The sequence below is a fragment of the Hyperolius riggenbachi genome, chromosome 7, assembly GCF_040937935.1.
Source record: "Hyperolius riggenbachi isolate aHypRig1 chromosome 7, aHypRig1.pri, whole genome shotgun sequence".
Taxonomy (NCBI): Eukaryota; Metazoa; Chordata; class Amphibia; order Anura; family Hyperoliidae; genus Hyperolius; species Hyperolius riggenbachi.
This window is the reverse complement of record NC_090652.1, coordinates 146,288,333-146,312,691: the sequence shown is the minus strand read 5'-3', so window position 1 is coordinate 146,312,691 and position 24,359 is coordinate 146,288,333. Positions and strand designations below refer to the sequence as shown.

General features: G+C 46.5%; 1 protein-coding gene across 1 annotated transcript in view; it reads left to right on the top strand.

The window, feature by feature from the left end:
• Positions 1 to 4,328: 4,328 nt before the first annotated feature.
• PARN (poly(A)-specific ribonuclease) overlaps positions 4,329 to 24,359 on the top strand; it is a 179,001-nt gene continuing 158,970 nt past the window's right edge. Inside the window, 3 exon segments of the mRNA XM_068244741.1 lie at positions 4,329 to 4,434; positions 18,689 to 18,766; positions 21,776 to 21,855. Coding sequence (XP_068100842.1) covers positions 4,416 to 4,434; positions 18,689 to 18,766; positions 21,776 to 21,855 — 177 coding nt within the window. The 5' untranslated portion in view covers positions 4,329 to 4,415.

The window sequence follows — 24,359 nt, the reverse complement described above, 5'->3', positions numbered from 1 at the left end:
GGGGGGTATTTATACTATCCTGGAATTCTAGCCCCTCATGAAACATGACAGGGGGTCAGAAAAGTCAGAGATGCTTGAAAATGGGAAAATTCACTTTTTGCACCAGAGTTTGTAAACGCTATAACTTTTACCCAAACCAATAAATATACACTGAATGGGTTTTTTTTTATCAAAAACATGTTTGTCCACATTTTTCGCGCTGCATGTATACAGAAATTTTACTTTATTTGAAAAATGTCAGCACAGAAAGTTAAAAAAATCATTTTTTTGCCAAAATTCATGTCTTTTTTGATGAATATAATAAAAAGTAAAAATCGCAGGAGCAATCAAATAGCAGCAAAAGAAAGCTTCATTAGTGACAAGAAAAGGAGCCAAAATTCATTTAGGTGGTAGGTTGTATGAGCGAGCAATAAACCGTGAAAGCTGCAGTGGTCTGAATGGAAAAAAAGTGGCCGGTCCTTAAGGGGTAGAAAGCCCTAGGTCCTCAAGTGGTTAAATTGCTGTTGCCACTTTGCGATAGATAAGTGACTTTTGGGTTGCAGTTTGGGCACTCGGCCTCCAAAAGGTTCGCCACCACTGTCCTAATCTAATGTCCCACCATTGCTAAGTTCATGTAAATTTGTCTCCACCTGTTACCACACCCACATTCTGGTCCATGGCCCACCCATTTTTCGGTGCCAAGCGCGCCGCACAACGTAACCCTCATATTTTTCGGCATGCTAGCTGCAGTGTGCTGAATTCTGCTGCCTACAGTATAAGCTGTTCTCTAGTGCCTGCACTGTGTGCTGATCTACCTCCAGTGTGTACAGTATAAGGTGTTACTCTGTGCCTTTACTGATTGTAAACCAGCTGTATTGTATGCTGATCCCTGCTACTTTCAGTATGTACAGTATTACTGGTACACACATACAATTTTGATTAGCCAATTTTAGCTCTGTTCATCAAATTCATTGTCTGTTGGCCCACTTACTGCATGGGGGTGGTAAAATTGGTCAGTGATTGACCAATCAAAATTGTATATGCGTATACATCTTTGATCTATGCCTATACTGATTGTAAATGATCTAAATAAAGGACAGGGGGCTCCATCCAATATTTCGATGGGCAGGCCCGTTATCTGTAGCTTACACCGCAGCTAAGTTCATGTACATTTGGCCCCACCCACTCACCGCATGGCCATGTCCATTTTTGCTGCGGCGCGCCGCATATACCCCCCACAGGTGCCCCCGATCTCCAAGGACCCTAGGAACGCCCCTGCAAGGCACAGAAGGACACAGTGGCAGCTGCCTGCAACTTGCGCTAAGCAGAAGCAAGTAATAGAACACCTGTGGTGGCGGGGCTTAGTCAAGGGGCATGGCTTTGGCCAGGGGGCATGGCTTAATCCAGCAACATGGCGCCCCCAGGACCAATGGCACTCCAGGCAATGGCCTGTATTGCCTATGCCTAGAGGCTCCCCTGGGCAGTGAAATGCCTCACAAAATTTCACAACTGCTTGCTGTTGCCTGGCAACTGCTCACTGCCGCTTGGTAACTGCTTGCTGAGCACACAGTTCAACAGTTCGTGGAAAAGAGGCCTCAAGCTGCCAAACTTATAAGGCCCCGTTCACACTTGCGGTTGTTTGCCAAACGGACCGGATGACCTGACCGGATCCGGAACGGATCCGGATCGGAACCGTACGGTTCTGATCCGGATCCGATCCGGATCCGGTCAGGTTGCATCAGGTGTTCATCAGGATGCGATCCGGATCCGTTTGGCAAAAGTAACGTAAAAAACAAAAAAAATGTTGGGGTCTGGGAGGTCAGCAGAAGGGGGACCTGTGGAATCAGGCCCTCTGCTGTTTAGCACTCACCTCCACCTGCGACATGCTGCCAACATCTCCGGATCCGGATCCAGCTGTGCTGCTCCACTCCAAAATGCTTGCCCATGTGTCCCCATCCAATATCGCCGCAACAATCCGCATAGGAAGTGGGGTAGAACATCCGGATTTCTCAGCCAGTGTGTTGTGCGCTCTCCGGTTCCCATTGGTTTGTATTGGCCGGATGGTGCAGTCCGGCTCCGCCCCGGATACGGCTGCCGGAGGAGCCGGATCAAAAAATAGCGCATGTTGGAACGGAGGCCGGAGTCCGGCCCGGATCCGGTCCGGCTCCGGTCCGGCAGAACGGACGCATGTGAACGGACGCATAGGGCTCTATTCACAAAACCATGTGCGGTAACTCTTTTTTGGGTGAAAAATTACCTCCAGTTATAATTCACTAAAAATAGTGAAAAAAGTGAGTATTCACTAAAAATGTACCAAGTGTGATAAATGTTTGATAAAAGTGCGGTAAAACAGGTGATAAAACAGGTGATAAAACAGGTGATAAAACTGTCAGTAATAGGTACGGAAATAAAGCTTTTTTGACCACTGCAGGGCAGCCCATATACTTGCCACCCATTACACAGAGATGACCCAGGAAAGCCTGTCACGTTTAAAGTGGGACCTCAACTCTTGCACAGGACAGAAGGAAAACATATATAAATGCACCCTGTATGTATATAATTTAGCCTGTCCTTCCCCCTCATCTGTGAATAATCACAACTGTAATTTGACCTCTCAGCTTTGCCAGCTGGCTGCCTCAGCAGAGCAGCTAATGTGTAAACACAGGATGTTAACCCCATGTCTGCTTCCATGAAAGCAGGAAGTACATACACTGGAGATTGTTTGCTGGATTTGTATCAGCTGTAACAAAGAAATGTTTTTCTTTAAAGGTAATTATGCTGTTGCTTATCTTTTAGAGCAGAGAAGAATTTCCTCCTCGGCATCTATTAAATCATCTAAAAGACTGTACGAGGTCGGAAAGTGCGCCTTGAGATTAGACACACTCGTCTTTTCTGCCTTCTATGTAAAACTGACATAAACTCGAGCAAACAAAGCTCAATAGGCTCCATCCTGAAGGCCAAAAGCAGAGAAGTGATAATTATCACCTACCATTTGTAGGTGATAAAAACATCCTTAATTAACACCAACTTTTCAATTGAGAATCTCAAATTGGAGATAAATTTGAGGTAATTACCACACTTTTACCCATAGCTCCCAACTGTCCCTCTTTCGGAGGGACAGTCCCTCTTTGGGAGCCCTGTCCCTCTGTCCCTCTTTCCCCCTCATTTGTCCCTCTTTCAGAACTTTGTCCCCCTTTCTATATAAATATATATATTTCTTTACTAAAAAATGTGTTTGATTGACTCTAAACTTTATTCCCATCCTTTAAATTGATATATTACTCATTTTAAAATGTTACTATGAAGGAAAATCAACCAGGATAGAAAGGACCAGTGTGGTCTAAATTATAAAACAACATATTTTTCTTATGAAATCTTTATGGTATGCGTGACTGGGGGCGTGGCCAGGGGTGTGGCAGGGGCATGGCTTAAGTGTCCCTTTTTCTCATCTCAAAAAGTTGGGAGGTATGCTTTTACCTCACTTTTACCGCATGAGGTAAAAAAAAATTGTGAATTTGAAAATGGAGATATTTTGGTCGGTGTTTATCACTACCTAATTTAACTCATGCGGTAACTCATTGAGAATAGAGCCCATAGGCTTTCATTGCTATGCCGTGCGTCCGTTCCGTCCGTTCTGCAAGCGGTGCGGCTCCAGCACGGCGATTCCGGACGGCCACCGCTAATGTGAACCGGGCCTTAGTATCTCATTGACCATCTGTAGCTTTTTCTCAGGGCTAGCAAATTGTGATTTAGCATTGCGATTCTCATTCAACAGAACGAGAATTACATTGCAATCGCCCCCAAAGCGTTGCATGCAGCACATTTGTGATTTATACAAATCACAAATGCTGCAGTTAGAATGATCCAATAGGGATACATTAGCAACAGCGCTTTGCTGATTGCAGGTGATCAGCAAATCGCTAAAAAGTACTCACATGTAAAACAGCATCAGATCACTTTTCACAGCTGGAATAGGAAAGAACAGGTAGAATGACATTGCTGTCACAGCACCTCTGATTTGCATACTGGTCTTGGTCTGTAACTCCAAAGATCATACGTAAAGGGAAATAAAATTAAGCTTCCAGATTGAAATCCGACCCAACCGTGCACACATCACTGGTTTTATTTACCTAGATTATTTAATATGTTACATTTTACATTATACATAACAAACGAAAATAGATTGTAATCCGTACACACTTCTGTCACTTAGACTACCTAAATTACGTCACTACAGGCTTGTCATTCTATTCTTGCAGCGATTGGGGGAGAGGGAGCGGCTACGCCCCCTCAAGCGCTCGGTGACACGTGCTGGGGTTTGTAAGCTGCCCCACATCCGGGCGAGTTTTTGTGAGCGCCGGAAGTGATACCCCGGGGAGGAGTTAAAGGGCCGGAGAGGTCCCGCCTCCTGTAGTGCTGGTGTACGGTGTGCAAGCATGGAAGTCACCAGGATCAGTGAGTGACAGGTTCCCGGGGTGCTGTGCGGCAGCATATGTTTAGTGCTAGTAGAGTGTACGGTAACGTCTCATCTGGTCCCAGCATGCATTGTGAGCAGTGACAGGACATGCAGGAGCTTGTAGTCTGTTCCTGATTGTAGAGCCACGGGTGCTGCAGCTGGGGGAGCGATTCCCTATATTCCTGTAAAGCTTATCGAACAGCTGTCAGCGTGGCATTCACAATGACATGCAATGCATTGAGCAGGGAATGGGCTTCCGGTACACCGGTTGCTTGTGTATTGCCATCTTCCTATCTGATGACAGCTGCTCAGGCAACCAATCAGGCAGCTATATTATGCTTTGTGATTGGCTGCATTTTGCTGCTTCCCTTTATCTCTGATTGTACTTAGCAGTTCTGCAGCAATGCTGTATGAGCGGGTCCCAGACCTGTAGTTGCCAATTTTGTACATTTTCTACATTTTTTTGTTTAATGTAGAAAAATGCTGCCTTCTCTGATAAAGCTTCCTTTGTTATAGAAGGGGGTTGGAAGCAATAATGTGGGTGCCAGGTAATACCGATATTATGGGTAGTAGAATATCAGTAATTTTACTGATATTCTTTCATCTACCATAACTTTACTCTCAGGGTCCTTTTGTACTGTGGCAGTGTGACTTGGAACAGTTGCACTGCAGCTGCAGAGTATGTTGATCGACTGAGGAGAAAAAATTGAACATGTGACTTAAGGGATTACTGTGGAAGTCACATGGTAATGCACTGCAGCGCTGGTCTACTTAAAGGACCTCCTATTGTGAAAAAAGTAGGCAGTTAAAATCTGACAATCAACAGGTTTTGAGCCAGTCCATCTCCTCATGGGGGATTCTCAGTGTTTTCTTTGTTTTAAACAGCATTTCCTGAACTGCAGTTTAACTGCCAAAATAGTAAGATGCCAGTCTCCCTACACACTATTTTGCAAGTTAGACTTTGCAATTGCTGTTCAGGGAATGCTGTTGAAAACAGACAACCCTGAGAATCCCCCATGAGATGGACTGGCCCAAAACCTGTCTGTTCTATCAGATTTTAACTGCCTACTTACTTTTTTCCCGATAGTGGTCCTTTAAGGAGACCTAGTAGAAAGTCTCATAGGGAACTTCAGCTAACATGATGGGGTGAATGGTGTCTTCTTGAACTGCTAGGTTTCCAATAAGTTGTAGTAAACTATGCATGTGCTAGTTGCCCGATCACAAAGCTTTGTGCAGTAAGAGGGTACTATAACTGGAGTAAGGTTCTCTATGAAGTTTCTGATGGTTCCCCTTAAGTAGACTAGCGCCCACACTGCAGCTTTTGCAATACCCAGGCATGTCCATCGCATTACGTCGCACTGCAGGTAGTGTGTTGTGTCATTGACTTCAATGTCCACTATGGTAAACTGCGGCAGGTGAGTACTGCGAAGCGACTCACGGAAATAAGTGTAAGGGGGGGCCTCACAATGACCTTTTGCTATTAACCCCTAATGCCAACCTCCCCCAACACTAAACTCTCCTACCTGTGTGTGGACATCAGCGTTATCAAAGGGGAAGCATGGAATGTCATTACATCGGTACTGAACAAATTGTGTGTGTGTGTGTGTGTGTGTGTGTGTGTGTGTGTGTGTGTGTATAGTGTAGCTCAGTCTGTTGTCCCTACTGTACTTTGCTGTTAACGTTAAACCAAACTGACCTACTAGTATATTTTGCGGATGTGTCATGGTTCCTGAGTGCCGAGAGAAAAGCCATGCTTGAGCTTTGTGCAGATTGTTTTGGTTAGGATACTGAAAATGGTGCTAGCTACTAAACATGGTCAGTAAAATGCTAATAATTTCAACCTTCATGCAAATGAAGCTTAAATGGTGTGAAATTGGGCCAATTGAATGTGTTTTCTGTTTCTTTTAATTGACCCTATACCAAGCTGCGTACACTTTCCATTTAATTTGCATGCAACCCGGAATTAACCTCTCAATGCCTGTCTCTACTAGCAGCTAGAAATGAGCACAAATCTTAATATTCTGCTCTACAGGAAGCGGACCTGAACTCAGAATGTCCTCTACTCTCAGGGCCCATTTCCACTATTGCGATTCGCATAGCAATACAAGTGAATGGGACTGTTTCCAATTGTCAGGATTCCTTTGCGTTTTTCTGTGCAGAAAAAATTCACATGGCAGAGCCATCAGAATTCGCATACCGCATACGTGAATCGCATACAATGTATTTAATAGAAAATTCGCATGCGGTTTGGGTATGCGGATTTTCATGAGAATTTTCATGCGCATTCGCATAAAAACAATGGAAACCCACACCAGCACTGCCATGGTTAAATTCGCATACATCGTCATCCATGCAAATTCGCATGAAAATTCGCATAGTGCTGCATGAGAAATTCGCATACTGTTGTTGCGTGGAGGAACGACTGAGTGTCGCAGGTGTGACGTCACTTGGCTGGTGGGAAAGTAGTGGCCTCAAAGAAGTTGGTTGCCCGTCAGGTTAGTTGATTAGCCAAGCAGATTGGTTGGGGGCTGCCATAAAAACGCATTATCAGCGGAGGCACTCGTTATCTGATTCCTCAGCTGTGTGCCTTTAAAAGTAACCTGTAATGTCCTCCCCCAAAAAAGTTTCACTTACCTGTGGCTTTTGCCAGCCCCCCTGCAGCCTCCTTGTACCATCTCTGAACGATCCTCCAGCCCGCCGCCGCGGATCAGTTTCGTAACTGCCAACTTGCAAGTCGACGGCCGCTGTGCCTTCATGGCCCCAGCCACGCACATCCTCGTTCATGCTCCCATCCCGAGAAGCTACCTGTGCAGACACCGTGCGAGGTTTCCATGTACTGCGCCTGCGCAGGATGCTCCTGCCGACGGAACGAGGACGCATGCTGCCAGGGCCACGCTGGTGCAGTGGACGATTACTTGTGGTAATGAAACTGAGCCGTGGCGGTGGATCGGAGGATTGTTCAGAGATGGCATGGGGAGGCTGAGGGGGCCGGGCAGTAGCCTTAGGGAAGTGGGATAATAAGCTTATAAATGTATAAAGAGGTATTTTTTTTTTTTTTGAGCCACATTGTTGGCATGCATGATTAACCTCCTTGCCGGTTATCCCGAGCTCAGCTCGGGGTAACCTGCGCAGGAGGATTTCTCAGGCCCCGCTGGGGCAAATTTCAGTTTTTTTTTTTTTTTTTTTTTTTTTTTTTTTTCACGCAGCTAGCACTTTGCTAGCTGCGTGCATATCTCGATCACCTCTGATTTGCCGCTGCCAGGCAGCGCTGAGGGGTGGATCGGGATTCCCTCTGACTTCCCTAAGTCGGTGACATCATCGTGATCGTCGCCATGGCGACGGGGGAAGCCAAGCAGGAAATCCACGTTCTGAGCGGGATTTCCTGCTTGCAAAGATCACCGACGGTGATTGGAGTAGGTAGGGGATGCTGCTTGTCAGCGGCTATCATATAGCTTAGCGCTAGGCTAGCTACATGAATTAAAGAAGAAAAAAAGTCCTGCGCCGCCCCCTTGCCGACATAATTGGAACAGCAAGGGGGTTAAAGTGCTGTTAAGATGCCCTGGTTGCTAAAAATGGTGATTGGGTCACTTTTAGCAGATCAGGCACTTAAAGGACAACTGTAGTGAGAAAAATATGGAGACATGTGTATTTCTTTTTAACCACTTGAGGACCACAGTCTTTTCGCCCCTTAAGGACCAGAGACTTTTTTTCCATTCAGACCACTGCAGCTTTCACGGTTTATTGCTCGGTCATACAACCTGCCACCTAAATGAATTTTACCTCCTTTTCTTGTCACTAATAAAGCTTTCTTTTGGTGCTATTTGATTGCTGCTGCGAGTTTTACTTTTTGTTGTATTCATCAAAAAAGACATGAATTTTGTCAAAAAAAGGATTTTTTTTTTTTACTTTCTGTGCTGACATTTTTCAAATAAAGTAAAATTTCTGTATACATGCAGCACGAAAAATGTGGACAAACCTGTTTTTGATAAAGAAAAAACCCATTCAGTGTATATTTATTGGATTGGGTAAAAGTTATAGCGTTTACAAACTATGGTGCAAAAAGCGAATTTTCCCATTTGGAAGCATCTGACTTTTCTGAGCACCTGTCATGTTTCATGAGGGGCTAAAATTCCAGGATAGTATAGATACCTCCCAAATGACCCCATTTTGGAAAGAAGACATCCCAAAGTATTCAGTGAGAGGCATGGTGAGTTCATAGAAGATTTTATTTTTTGTCACAAGTTAGCGGAAAATGACACTTTGTGACAAAAAAAACAGTTTCCATTTCTTCTAACTTGCGACAAAAAAAAAATGAAATCTGCCACGGACTCGCTATGCTCCCCTCTGAATACCTTGAAGTATCTACTTTCCAAAATGGGGTCATTTGTGGAGTGTGTTCACTGTCCTGGCATTTTGGGGGGTGCCTAATTGTAAGCACCCCTGTAAAGCCTAAAGTTGCTCATTGGACTTTGGGCCCCTTAGCGCAGTTAGGCTGCAAAAAAGTGCCACACATGTGGTATTGCCGTACTCAGGAGAAGTAGTATAATGTGTTTTGGGGTGTATTTTTACACATACCCATGCTGGGTGGGAGAAATATCTCCGTAAATGACAATTTTTTTGATTATTTTTTTTTTTTACACACAGTTGTCTATTTACAGAGATTTCTCCCACTCAGCATGGGAATGTGTAAAAATACACCCCAAAACACATTATACTACTTCTCCTGAGTACGGCGATACCACATGTGTGGCACTTTTTTGCACCCTAACTGCGCTAAGGGGCCTAAAGTACAATGAGTACCTTTAGGATTTCACGGGTCATTTTGCGACATTTGGTTTCAAGACTACTCCTCACGGTTTAGGGCCCCTAAAATGCCAGGGCAGTATAGGAACCCCACAAATGACCCCATTTTAGAAAGAAGACACCCCAAGGTATTCCGTTAGGAGTATGGTGAGTTCATAGAGGAGGTTTTTTTTTTTTTTGGTTACAAGTTTGTGAAAAAAAACAATTAAAATCAATTTCCGCTAACTTGTAACAAAAAAAAAAAAAACTCCTCTATGAACTCACCATATTCCTAACGGAATACCTTGGGGTGTCTTCTTTCTAAAATGGGGTCATTTGTGGGGTTCCTATACTGCCCTGGCATTTTAGGGGCCCTAAACCGTGAGGAGTAGTCTTGAAACCAAATGTCGCAAAATGACCCGTGAAATCCTAAAGGTACTCATTGGACTTTGGGCCCCTTAGCGCAGTTAGGGTGCAAAAAAGTGCCACACGTGTTATCGCCGTACTCAGGAGAAGTAGTATGTGTTTTGTGGTGTATTTTTACACATACAGATGCTGGGTGGGAGAAATATCTCTGTAAATGACAATTTGATTTTTTTTTTTACATACAATTGTCCATGTACAGAGAGATTTCTCCCACCCAGCATGGGTATGTGTAAAAATACACCACAAAACACATTATACTACTTCTCCTGAGTACGACGATACCACATGTGACACTTTTTTGCAGCCTAGATGCGCTAAGGGGCCCAACGTCCTATTCACAGGTCATTTTGAGGCATTTGTTTTTTAGACTACTCCTCATGGTTTAGGGCCCCTAAAATGCCAGTATAGGAACCCCACAAGTGACCCCATTTTAGAAAGAAGACACCCCAAGGTATCCTGTTAGGTGTATGGTGAGTTCATAGAAGAATTTATTTTTTGTCACAAGTTAGTGAAAAATGACACTTGGTGAAAAAACAATAAACATCAATTTCTGCTAACTTTTGACAAAAAAATAAAATCTTCTATGAACTCGTCATACACCGAACAGAATACCTTGGGGTGTCTTTTCTAAAATGGGGTCACTTGTGGGGTTCCTATACTGCCCTGGCATTTTACGGGCCCTAAACCGTGAGTAGTCTGGAAACCAAATGTCTCAAAATGACTGTTCAGGGGTATAAGCATCTGCAAATTTTGATGACAGGTGGTCTGAGGGGGCAAATTTTGTGGAACCGGTCATAAGCAGGGTGGCCTTTTAGATGACAGGGCCTGATCTGATGGATAGGAGTGCTAGGGGGGGTGACAGGAGGTGATTAATGGGTTTCTCAGGGGGTGGTTAGAGGAGAAAATAGATGCAATCAATGCACTGGGGAGGTGATCGGAAGGGGGTCTGAGGGGGATCTGAGGGTTTGGCCGAGTGATCAGGAGCCCACACGGGGCAATTTAGGGCCTGATCTGATGAGTAGGTGTGCTAGGGGGTGACAGGTGCTGACAGGAGGTGATTGATGGGTGTCTCAAGGTGTGATTAGAGGGGGGGGAAATGGATGCAAGCAATGCACTGGCAAGGGGATCAGGGCTGGGGTCTGAGGGTGTGGGCGGGTGATTGGGTGCCCTAGGGGCAGGTTAGTGTCTAATCTGATGGGTAACAGTGACAGGTGGTGATAGGGGGTGATTGGTGGGGTGATTGATGGGTAATTAGTGGGTGTTTAGGGTAGAGAACAGATGTAAACACTGCACTTGGGAGGTGATCTGACGTCGGATCTGCGGGCGATCTATTGGTGTGGGTGATCAGATTGCCCGCAAGGGGCAGGTTAGGGGCTGATTGGGTGGCAGTGACAGGGGGTGATTGATGGGTGATTGACAGGTGATCAGTAGGTTATTAGAGGGGGATAGAGGTATACAGTACACGGGGGGGGGGGGGTCTGGGGAGGGGGTGAGGGGTGATCAGGAGGGAGCAAGGGGCAGTTTAGGGTTAAAAAAAAAAATAGCGTTGACAGATAGTGACAGGGAGTGATTGATGGGTGATTAGGGGGGTGATTGGGTGTAAATATGGGTCTGGGAGGTGGGCAGGGGGGGGGGTCTGAGGGGTGCTGTGGGCGATCAGGGGCAGGGGGGAGAAATCAGTGTGCTTGGGTGCAGACTAAGGTAGCTGCAGCCTGCCCTGGTGGTCCCTCGGACACTGGGACCACCAGGGCAGGAGGCAGCCTGTATAATAGGCTTTGTATACATTACAAAGCCTATTATACACTTTCCGTGCGGCGATAGGGGTGCTAGTAACCCGCCGGCGCTTCCGAGCGGCCGGCGGGTTACAGCGCGGGGGCGGCGGAGCCAGTCGCCGGCGGCTGATCGCGTCACGAATGACGCGATCGCCGCATAACCACGGCCGCCACCGCCGATGGGCGTATTGCGGTCATTTGGGCCCAGCCCTTGCCGCCGCCCATCGGCTTAAGGCGGTCGGCAAGTGGTTAAACAATACCAGTTGCCTGGCATCCATGCTGATCGATTTGGCTGCAGTAGTGTCGGAGCACCACCAGAAACAAGCATGCAGCTAATATTGCCAGATCTGACATTGTCAAACGCTTGATCTGCTGCATGCTTGTTTAGGGTCTAATGCTGCATACACACTTGAGATAAGTCTTTGGAAAAGGCAAGATCACAGACCAATTTTACTCCATTCCATGTAGTATGAGATCCATACTCTACACAGTCTATTCTATGGAGCTGAACTCCCCATCAGATAAAATCTTTGCAAGATGCTGCACACAAAGATGCCCGTACACATTCAAAAGATCTCTTCCTGCAAAAGATCCATTCCTTCAAAATGCATTCATAGTCTGAGATCTGCAGATCCTCATACACACCTTGTTTAACAGACTTCATCTGCATATCTGGCAATCATCTGCAGATTTGAAAATCCATCCTGGGGGATCTGATCTGCAGATGATTGCCTGTTAAACAAGGTGTGTATGATGATCTGCAGATCTCATAGACTATGAATGGATCTTTTGCAGGAACAGATCTTTTGCAGATAATAATCTTTTGAATGTGTACGGGCATCTTTGTGTGCAGCATTTTGCAAAGGTTTTATCTGATGGGGAGTTCAGCTCCATAGAATAGACTGTGTAGAGTATGGATCTCATACTACATGGAATGGAGTAAAATTGGTCTGTGATTTTGCCTTTTCAGAAGACTTTTATCTCAAGTGTTTATGCAGCATAAGGCTAAAATTAGTAGAGGTAAAGGATTAGCAGGATAGCCAGACAACTGGTATTGCTTAAAGTGGACCCAAACTAAACACTTTTTTTTTAATTAAAAATATTTAGTTGCACCACTCTGACACATACAAAGATAAACACTTGTTCCCAGGGCTATGGAGTTGGAGTCTGGGCAATTTTGGGCACCCGGAGTTGAGTTGAGTCGTGGTTTCAGAAACTGAGGCGTCTGAGTCAGGAGTCGCATGATTTTTGTACAAAATCCACAGCCCTGTTAAGTATTAGACTAAGGAGTCAGAGTCTGAGCAATTTTGGGTACCCGGAGTTGGGAGTAGTGGTTTCAGAAACTGAGGAGTTGGAGTCGGAAGATTTTTGTACAGACTCCACAGCCCTGCTTGTTCCAGCCTATGAGCATTTCCGTGCATGCTTTTCACCCTTCTCTTTTATAACTAGGATTATACAGGTGGCAGCCATTAGCAATTCCTCCTTTGCCAGACACCTGCTACTCACCAGTTTGCCGGTTTCTGTCCCGGCAAAATGAAAGGAAGGCAGGGGTTCCTCCATTAAATGTAAAATATTTTATATTTATCATGCAGCTGAAAAAAGGCTGCTATTTATTATTATTTCGAAAATATATTTTATTTCTGAAATTTTGTATTTTTAGTTTGGATCCACTTTAAAAGGAGATAAATATGGCAGCCTTCATTTTCTACTTGTTAAAGTTGTCCTTTAATGGGATAAATCTGATTCAGAAAGCAATCATTGATTACCCATCTAATCAGCTGTTGGGTATCACTCGGGCTCAGTTTCCACTTGTCTTTTGCATTTGTGATATCAAGATGGCGCCGTAGGTGGACGCCTCGGTCACATCGGCTCCGTCAACTTTTCAATTTTTTTGTTTTATTGCGTAGTTTAGTTAGCTGTAGTGCAGTTATATAGTCTATAGTGTAGTTAGTAGTCTTAGTTTATCGTCATTGTTAGTCTTAGTCTAGTTTGAGTACATAGAATAGCTGTGCGCACAGCCACCGAGCGCTTACAGCACCGGCAACTGCTCCGCTCTGCATCCGACCTCCAGCTTCTCCCCTGATTGATGATGCAGCCACCCTGCGCCTAGAAGCACCTGCCTCGGGCCCTCGTCCGGAAGAACACCCCTCAGCAAAGCCGCGACCCGTGGGCATCAAGTACACCTCTAAGCAAAGCCGCGACCCGCATCTCAGGACTCAGGTCGCAACACCTCCGGCACCCATGTGTCTCCTGTCCACCACCGTCAGCCAGCACAGCTGCATGCTACCTCCTCGCTAGCTGTGCAGGGCCCGCCTCCAAGCAAACCCTCCATCTCTGCTCCCGGGCAGCTTCCATCCCAGCTGCCGGGCTGTCCTTCATTCTTGCCGCCGTGCCACGTGGCTCTGCCAGGTCCCAAAACGCTGAACCATCGCTGAACGCAGGGAGCCTGCTGCCTATTCCCCCCCCCCCCCACGTGACCGTGGGACTGGCGCCGGACGCTGAACCCGCTCCGGCCTCCTCCACACTTCTCTGCCGGCTACTACTGCAGCTCCCCCGGGGACGTCAATCACACGGTCCCGGGGCCTCGCTCACCGCTGGCCACTACCACCGCTCCCCTGGGCCTCGCACCACGTGTTCCCTGGGCCTACCACAACACAAGCCTCGTGTCACACTACTGCACCAAAGGATCCTGCCTCCACCACCCACTGCTGGCCTTGATGCAAAGGATGCTGCAACACAGGGTGAGTTCCAGCTACTTCTGTGTAGCCCTGGCTGCTCTGCTGTGCTGAACTGCTTTATTTTACTGTGCTAGGCTGAACTGCTTACTGTACTGTGCTCCCATGTGCTGAACTGGCTCCCATGGGGCTGAACTGCTTATTGTACTGTGCTCCCATGTGCTGATCTGCTTAGGTATCCCTGTGCTAAACTGCCACTCTGTACTCTGCACACAGCACCCTGGCTGATCTGCGGCATTCTGGGCATCACAGGTGAAATGGCTGCTTGTCTGAGTTGGTGCTTCCCTGTGCTGTTCTGCTGTACTGAACAGTGCTCCCCTGTGCTGTGCTGCACTGCAGTGCTGTTCATTGCACCCCCATGCTTGTCATGCTGAACTGATCTCTGCTGCTGTATTGTCCTGATCACCGCACTAACGGAACCGCATCCCTGGGCTGTGCCATGCGCCATCCTCGTCCAACCCCCCCCCCCCCCCCAGGCAAAACCGTGCACTGTCACCCTGTCCAGAGAGGAGCTCCTGAAATGGGACCCCTTCGCCAGGGATCCCCTCCTCGCTAGGGACCCCCTACGGACTCTCCTCTGTGGAAGGCAGTCAGCGCGCACATCACCCACCTGGTCCGTGGCACAGACCACTCCCATAGTAAACACCGCCACAGAGGGAAAAGGGCAGGAGCCAGGGTGAGACTCAAGAGGAAAGGCCTACGCTCTCCCATCCCTGCCATCCTGCTAGGGAACGTCTGCTCACTCCGTAACAAGGTCGACGAACTGCACCTACTACTTGGCAGTAAGCCCTCGATCAGCAGCAGCACCCTGGTTCTCTGCTTTACGGAGAGCTGGCTGAATGATGGCATTCCTGACAACTCCATTGCGGTGCCAGGCTACATCCTCCTTCATGCAGACCGGAAACAAGCACTCTCTGGGAAGAAAAGAGGTGGCGGCATATGCTTCTACGTGAACACCACCTGGTGCTCCAGTACCACCATCCTCAGGAAAGTTTGTACCCCAGACGTTGAGTTCATAGCCATCATCTGCAGGCCACAGTATTCCCCCAGGCAGTTCACCTGCATCGTGCTCATTTGGGTCTACATCCATCCCCTTCCCCCCCAACGCAAATACGAAGGATGCCCTGGGTGTACTCAGCGACAGCATCTCTCAGTGGGAAACTGCCTACCCAGAGGCTTTCTTCGCCATCCTCGGTGACTTCAACAGCGCAAATCTACGACAGGAGATGCCCCGCTACAAGCAACATATCTCCTGCCCCACCAGGAACCACAACACTCTGGACCACTGCTACATGGCCTTAAAGAATGCGTATAAGGCCACTCAAGCTGCTGCCCTGGGGAACTCCGACCACAGCCTAATCCACCTGATTCCCACCTACAGAAGGCATCTTGAAACCACTAAACCTGCTGTCAAGACTGTCAAAAGGTGGACGGATGAGGCTAAGCTGGAGCTTCAGGCCTGCCTCGACTGCACTGACTGGTCGGCCCTGGAAGCACCCTCCTTGGAGGAATGGGCGGAGAACCTCACCTCCTACATCAGTTTTTGTGAGGAGATGTGTCTCCACAAAGTCCTTCAAGGTCTTCCTAATAAGCCGTGGTTTAATAGCAAGTTGCGCCGACTCCGGAAAATCAAGGAAGGAGTGCACAAGCACGGCACCCATGAGTTCAGGGCGGCAAAGAACGCCCTTACTCGCGAACTGCATGCTGCAAAAAGGGCCTACTCCGACAAGCTGGGGCACTGCCTCCAGTCAAGCAACCCACGTGAAGTGTGGAAAGGCCTCAGAGCAGCTACAAACTTCAAACCATCCCCTCAGCATGCAACCCCCAGCACTACACTGGCGGAGGAACTCAATGAGTTCTACTGTAGGTTTGAACATCATCCGAAGCAGCCGGCTGACCCAGCACCCTCGTTAGAGCCCTCTCTGTCGAAGGTCTACGACGGCCTAGTGCCAGTAGCAGTCCGAGAAGCAGACGTACTCTGTCACCTCCGCAGACTCAACCCCAGGAAGGCAGCCGGTCCGGACGGAATGTCTCCTACTTGCTTGAGAACCTGTGCAGACCAGCTAGCCCCCACGTTCACCTCACTATTCAATAGGTCCCTGATGGTAGGCAGAGTCCCCTCCTGTCTCAAAAGGTCCACAATCATACCGGTCCCAAAAAAGGCAGGACTCATGGAACACAATAACTTCAGACCCGTGGCCCTCACCCCCATCATCATGAAGATCTTTGAACGTCTGGTTGTCGCCCACCTGAAGCACTTCACCAACTCTCTCCTCGATCCACACCAGTTTGCATACAGGGCTAACAGATCTGTAGACGCCATTAACATCAGTCTGGCGTACATCATGGAACACCTCGATAGACCATACTCCTACGTCAGGATCCTGTTCCTGGATTTTAGCTCTGCATTCAATACGATCTGCCCAAACATCCAGACAACCTTGCACACCTCGGAGTCGACTCCACACTTTGCGTGTGGGTTAAGGACTTCCTCTCCAACAGGACACAACAGGTGAAGCTTGGCAACTGCCTCTCCAGTGTGAGAACTACAAACACAGGCACACCGCAGGGATGTGTTCTGTCATCTCTCCTGTTCTCACTGTACACCAACAGCTGTACATTATCCGCTGACTCCGTAAAGGTCATCAAATTCGCAGATGACACTACCATCATCGGGCTCATTGGCAGGGAGGGGGAATAAGACTATCACAGCGAGATCGAGAGAATCTGTAGATGGTGTGAGGCCAAAAATCTTGTTTTAAACGCAGCAAAAACAGTGGAACTGATTTTGGACTTTAGGAGACACCCACCCACGCTACAACCAGTCCTCCTCAACGAGACTGAAGTGTCCAGGGTATCTAGCGTTAGGTTCCTTGGAGCATTGACTAGTGACTTAAGGTGGGGGCAGAACACCTCCAAAATCCAGAAGAAGGCTCAGCAGAGACTGTTCTTCCTACGCCAACTGAAAAAATTCAGTATGCCACATAAGCTGCTGTCCAGTTTCTACACTGCCACTATTAAAGCCACCCTTTGCTCCGCCATTATCGTGTGGTATGCAGGAGCAACTGCCAGGGATAAGTATAAACTTCAGAGTCATCAGCTCTGCAGAAAGGGTCATCGGCTCCCCTCTGCCACCCCTAGACCTCCTCTATACCGCTAGATTAAAGAAAAGGGCTGACAAGATTTCCCTGGACCCCTCTCACCCAGGCTTCCGTTTCTTCAAGCTCCTTCCATCGGGCTATCTCTTCAGAACCATCCGCCCAAAAACAGGCGACGGGACATCTTTTTTCCTCAAGCAGCCCTCCTGCTGAACTCCTGCCACTCCAGGGGCACTCTTGCCCCACTCAGCTCAAAGACTCTAGGACTGGGCACACGGGAGCCCATTCCTAAGTAACCCAGCCGTCACCCTGATACACTTCTAAGAACAACTCAATTCAAGGCGCTGCGTGATGTTATGCATCCCCGGGGCTAGACGAGTCCACTCCCTGGTGCGGACTATTTGGGGGCGAACTGCATGTAGTACATCGATTATTTTCTCATGTACTGCCTGCCTGTCTTTTGCTCGTTTTTCACAGTGTTTGTCTTGGTGTCAATTCTGTCTTTGTTCTATTCCCAATGCCATGTGAACCACAACCAATTCCGGGTACGACTTCGGTCGCACTTGGCGAAATAAAGATTCTGATTCTGATCACGTGCGGCCAACTGGAGGGGACAGGGTAATGTCTGCTCTGATGGGCCTGCAGGGATCTCTCATATACCCTATGTTCCCCCATAGGGTATATGAGAGAACACATCCGCCTGGCTTGGGATTATAGCGGATTGCACAGAAGTTTGGTCTGCTTGCTGCAACGGATCCGTGGCGATGTGACCATTGTGAACAGCTACTGTGTATAACTTAGGTGTTCCCTCTCTGATTAGCAATGAGTGGAGGACAGTCCGTTCTACATTCTAGTGGGAACAGAGCCTCATTGACCTACCAAATCTGATTAGGGGTGGTGATTTCAGCTGCTTTTAGGGGTATAAAGCAAGGAGACAAGAAAATCTTGTTACATTTGTAATTGAATGGGAGCATTGGAAAGTTCTACTGCATTACAATTTACCTATTACTTCATATGCTACCTGGCTCTCGGGTACACTTTAAGAAGGCGGGGGGGGGGGGGGGTGTTGTGTCGAAACTGAAGGGTGTGAAAGCTGGAGTGGGTTGTCTTGTGGGCCTTTCTGTTGTATTCCTTTTTGAAAGTGTTAAGATGGCAAATAAAATTTGTACAGTATTGAAATGTTTTAATTCATGCGCATGCCAGTTATTTTTAGTTAGCGGTCAGTGAGATACTGTTGCTACCAGGTTTAATTCTGAACACAAGTAAATGAGCAACTGGTTAGCAGTTGCTTCTCGTGTACTTGAGGGTTCAGATAAATCCCAGGAGTGCCAATATTTTCGTGTGTGAATCGTATTTCTGTTGCTAAAGTCATTAAATGTGTTCTTAATTGTTGGTATTCTAACTTCTTTTTTTTTTTTTTTTTGTTTTTTGTTTTTTTAGATTTTAAGGACCAGTTACCAAAAGTCTATGAAGCAATTGAGGAGGCAGATTTCTTGGCTATAGATGGAGAGTTTTCAGGTTTGTTTTACTTTGAAAGTCACAGGATACTGGATTGGGGAGGTGTGATTAACACGTTCTCTCAGTTCAGGCTTCCTTTAGGGTGCATTCACACAACCATGCGGTTAAATTCAGTGGTGAGCCGCAACGCAAGGATGGAAACCACATTGTGCAGTCTATGTACTGCTGATGTTTCAGCGGTAAAAGCTTACTACTAGAGATGGTCAATGAGATGCAAATAATTTGTTCTATACAGAAGGTGATGGTCAAGATCATACGCCTTTTAGGAGAGTGCCAATACTATGTCCATCTCAGTTCATGCATGACAGAGACTGAGCCAATGTACCAGGTTGTCCAGTGGGGCACCGGATCGGCCCGGGGAGACGGCAAGGGACAGAATGGCCTAAAGAGGGCTGGAGGGAGCCCCAGGTAAGTTTGAATCCTGGGACAGTATTTGTCTCAGGTACACTTTTTTAAACCTACATCATTTTTAAGTGGTTGATTCATTTATACACATATTAAGGTACTACTAATGTTGTGGTTGTAAATTTTAAAATGCATGTGCATGCATACATATTTAGATCTGTATGTGTCCCAGGGTATAATCCACTATAAATTCTTCGTATGCCACTGTCACAGTACATACTATTAATCTCAGATTTTTGACTAGTCCAGCTCCTTCTTTTGTCAAAGGCACTTCCTGAAAAGAACCGATACAAAGATGTTAACCAGGCTGCCTATTCTTGGGCCACTATTCTGACACCTGGACTGGACCACTGCTGTTCAGGGCGTGCTTTAAAAAAATAAAGGGAATCCTTAGAATGCCTCATGAGGAGGAGCTGGACTAGTCCAAAGGCGATCATATTAAAATTGACTATTGTGAATGAGTGATATAGGAATAGACCAATTTATAGTGTTTTACTGTTAAGACAGATGCTTTAAAGAAATGTATTTAACATTTTAAACTAGTGTTAGAAGAGTGTAGAAAGTGTGCACTCCAGTAGGAAAACTGACTGTGTCCAGTCTCTTATTGCAGAGAAGAGATGGATGATCAGTGATCACAGAATAGTATACTATCATTATCCTTGCAAATTTTTTAGCAAACTATGAAACTATATAAAATATACAAATCAAATATTCAGGTATATGTTGGGGAGATCTCCAAAGCCAGACTACAGTAACAAATTTACAGACTTGTCAGTGCTTTACCGTTTTTTTTCATACCTTATCGTACATAGCCTGTCAAGATGCTTGTAAACAAACTTACCTGAGGACATGGATGTGGCTTTAACTTGTACTGTAGGGTCAAAGAGAAGCAGTTAGGACACTTGTGGGGTGCATTGTGGCAGCAACCCCCTAATTATAAGAATATATGACAAGTATAGCATTTCCTCAATATTCATAAGTGTTTGTTGGTGCAGACACAAAACCAAAGTTTCGGGACACAAAAGTCCGTTCTTCAGGGCAAGAAAGGTCTGTCAATTGCATCAATGGAAGAGCTGTTTGGTTAGCAAGCTTGTAAGATAAGTAAGGGAGGGGAACACCGAGAGCCCAATATGGTGCAGTATGTTTCGTAAAAATGAAAATGTGATAGTATAACAAGTTTATACTCACAAACATAGGTTGCCTTCCAGGCAACCACTATATAAGCAGGTGAGGAGATTAGACCTGTCCCCACTCAGGATTAAGAAGTCGCTCTCTGTAGTAAGGAAAGAAGGGGGCCAAACCCCTCCACCAAGGGTGGACAAATTTTGTGTAGACGGAACAGAGGCGCCAAAAGAATAAAATGAGATAAAAATGTTTAAAAATCGGGGGGGGGGGGGGGGGGGGGTGATGGGTGGATCCACCTCTCCCGTAGACAAACAAGCGTAGATGTTGATTTTTCCACATATATAGACACATCTATCTAGAGGCGCTAAGCTGACAGACCCTACACACAAGTGTTATACTCCGTTCTCATAGCCTGATGAAGTGGGTTGAACCCGCGAAACGCGTTGCAATATTATCTGGAGTGTATGAATAAAAATCCTATATATGTTGAAAAATCAACATCTACGCTTGTTTGTCTACGGGAGAGGTGGATCCACCCATCACCCCCCCCCCCCCCCCCCCCCCCCCCCCGATTTTTAAACATTTTTATCTCATTTTATTCTTTTGGCGCCTCTGTTCTGTTTGGTTAGCAAGCCTATCTACTCGCAAGCTAACAATGTGTCCGGAAGCGGACGCAGCCTTATGCATTTTAAGTATTACAAAGGGGGTGCCATCAATGACCTTGAATATTTGGCTTGACCTTGGGTAGTGAGTTAAATGCTGTTAAAGTGGACCCAAATTTAAAATACAAGATTTCAGGAATAAAATCTATTTTCTAAATTATAATAATAAATAGCAGCCTTTTGTCAGCTGCATGATGACAAATCTAAAATATTTTACATTTATTGGAGGAACCCCTCCCTTCCTTTCATAATCCAGAATCCGGCAAACTGGTGGAGTAGGTGGTGTCCGGCAAAGGAGGAATTGCTAATGGCTGCCACCTGTATAACCCTAGTTATGCAAAGAGAAGGGTGAAAAGCATGCACTGAAATGCTCATAGGCTTGAAAGCGTGTTTATTTATCTTTGTATGTGTCAGAATAATGCAACTAAATATTTTGAATTAAAAAAAATGTTTGGTTTGGGTACGCTTTAACTCATCATAAAGTAAATTCAGATGATGTTCCAGATGCCCCTTTACACTTCAGACATTCATTGTTTATGTGTACTTTATAGTCAGTATGCTGTATGTAAAATATGAGCGTGTGGTACGCCTTGATGAAGGGGGATCCTGCGAGGCCCCCGAACAATTGTCGGTATCTTTGTGGACATGATTGCTCAATAAGAGCGTTGTTTTTGTTTTTTCCTTTTTCAGCACTGTGTGCTGGTTTGATGTTTTTATATTCATTTTCTGACTTGTATTTTTTTTTTTTAGTACCCATATTTGTACAGGGCTATCTAATCATTATTTTATTTATTTTTTATTTGTAATCAAATTCTAGGGATAAGTGATGGCCCATCCGTTAGCACTTTAACAAATGGCTTTGACACTCCTGAAGAAAGATACCAAAAACTGAAAAAGGTAAAGCAGTCTAAGAACTTGGAATGTCTTCTAATGGAGCGAACTTTAAAATTTTGATACTTTACAAATCACATGTGTTGCTTAGTACTGTTTCAATAAATAATAATGTACGTTTGCTATAATGTACTTGTCAGATGTCAGTTTGTTACTGCATTCTAGGGGACTGTGTAGCCATATGTTGGTAAGTTTACTGTGCCATCCAGCTTTTTCCTTCTTTCTCCAGCCACTGTGCCATATGTGTATATATTATCTTGTGTGCAGAAGATATCGCTGCTGTTATAAATGCATAATATGGTAGGACATTGCACTAGGACTGTGGTAGGAGTAAGAGTATGAGCTGTGAGGGACAATGACATGAATGTACTCTGTAAAGCGCTGCTGAAGATGTTGGTGCTATATTAATAATGTGGTAGGACATCAGACTGAGGACACTCTGTACATGACTATGTACTCTGGTAACAACAAATAGCAGTAACATCTTCTGCAGCACTTCACAATCATCTCCTCCACCCCACCTTAGTATTAGGTGAGACATTTGTAAGTTTCCCCACTCCCTCAAAGTATTAGGTCGGCCAGGAAGCTTTGAAGATGTTGCTGGAGGCTCAGTAAGTATGTAGTGGCTTTTGCTTTTTAGGCAAGTACTTGTAACTGGCATCAGGTGATCCCCCGCTGGTGCCAGTTACCAGGGACTTTACTCTACATAGAGGAGTTCACATGGCGGGAAGAAACTTTCAGTTTGGCACTGCTTGCATCCTATTTACTTGTGTGTAGTTAAAGAATAACAGTTCATCAACAGTGACCTCACACATACTGGTGCGGGTGTCACAGCTTTCATTAAAAAAAGCAACTGTGTGAAAATTGCAGTCATTCAATAGCACCAACAGTTAGCCTCTGAACATGTGCCAGTATGTGTGATGTCACTGATGCTAATCTGAATTGTTCTTTGACTCTTTGAATACACACAAATAGCATACAAGCAGTGCCAAACTGAAAGTTTCTTCTTCCTACCACAGGATTAGATTATGGATGCTGCAAGAGAAACTGAAGGGGGGGGGGGTTGTTTGTATGGGGTGGCAGCAATTTAAATATAGAGCATGGGTATACATAGAAAATGAATACAAAAAAGTATCACTTCTACTGTCAATAGAGAAGTCATGGATGACTTGTGCTTTAAGGGTCTTATAAAGTAAAAGTCCACTATTGTTGAAAAGTAGGCAAACCCTTTAGTTTAGCTTTAAGGGTTTATTTCAAGTAAACCAACTAACTTTTGTGAATTTAAGTCAATTCACAGTGATCTTAACAGTGGGGGTTTCAAAGCTGCGTATAGTCACTCAGCTGGTACAGGCATGGCAAAGCTGCATACAGCCATTCAGCTGGTACAGGCATGTCAAAGCTGCATACAGCCATTCAGCTGGTACAGGCATGGCAAAGCTGCATACAACCACTCAGCTGGTACAGGCATAGCAAAGCTGCATACAGCCACTCAGCTGGTACAGGCATGGCAAAGCTGCATACAGCCACTCAGCTGGTACAGGCATGGCAAAGCTGCATACAACCACTCAGCTGGTACAGGCATAGCAAAGCTGCAAACAGCCGCTCAGCTGGTACAGGCATGGCAAAGCTGCATACAGCCGCTCAGCTGGTACAGGCATGGCAAAGCTGCATACAGCCGCTCAGCTGGTACAGGCATGGCAAAGCTGCATACAGCCGCTCAGCTGGTACAGGCATGGCAAAGCTGCATACAGCGCTCAGCTGGTACAGGCATGGCGAAGCTGCATACAGCGCTCAGCTGGTACAGGCATGGCGAAGCTGCATACAGCCGCTCCGCTGGTACAGGCATGGCGAAGCTGCATACAGCCGCTCCGCTGGTACAGGCATGGCGAAGCTGCATACAGCCGCTCCGCTGGTACAGGCATGGCGAAGCTGCATACAGCCGCTCCGCTGGTACAGGCATGGCTCAGCTGCATACAGCCGCTCCGCTGGTACAGGCATGGCTCAGCTGCATACAGCCGCTCCGCTGGTACAGGCATGGCTCAGCTGCATACAGCCGCTCCGCTGGTACAGGCATGGCTCAGCTGCATACAGCCGCTCCGCTGGTACAGGCATGGCTCAGCTGCATACAGCCGCTCCGCTGGTACAGGCATGGCGAAGCTGCATACAGCCGCTCCGCTGGTACAGGCATGGCGAAGCTGCATACAGCCGCTCCGCTGGTACAGGCATGGCGAAGCTGCATACAGCCGCTCCGCTGGTACAGGCATGGCGAAGCTGCATACAGCCGCTCCGCTGGTACAGGCATGGCTCAGCTGCATACAGCCGCTCCGCTGGTACAGGCATGGCTCAGCTGCATACAGCCGCTCCGCTGGTACAGGCATGGCTCAGCTGCATACAGCCGCTCCGCTGGTACAGGCATGGCTCAGCTGCATACAGCCGCTCCGCTGGTACAGGCATGGCTCAGCTGCATACAGCCGCTCCGCTGGTACAGGCATGGCTCAGCTGCATACAGC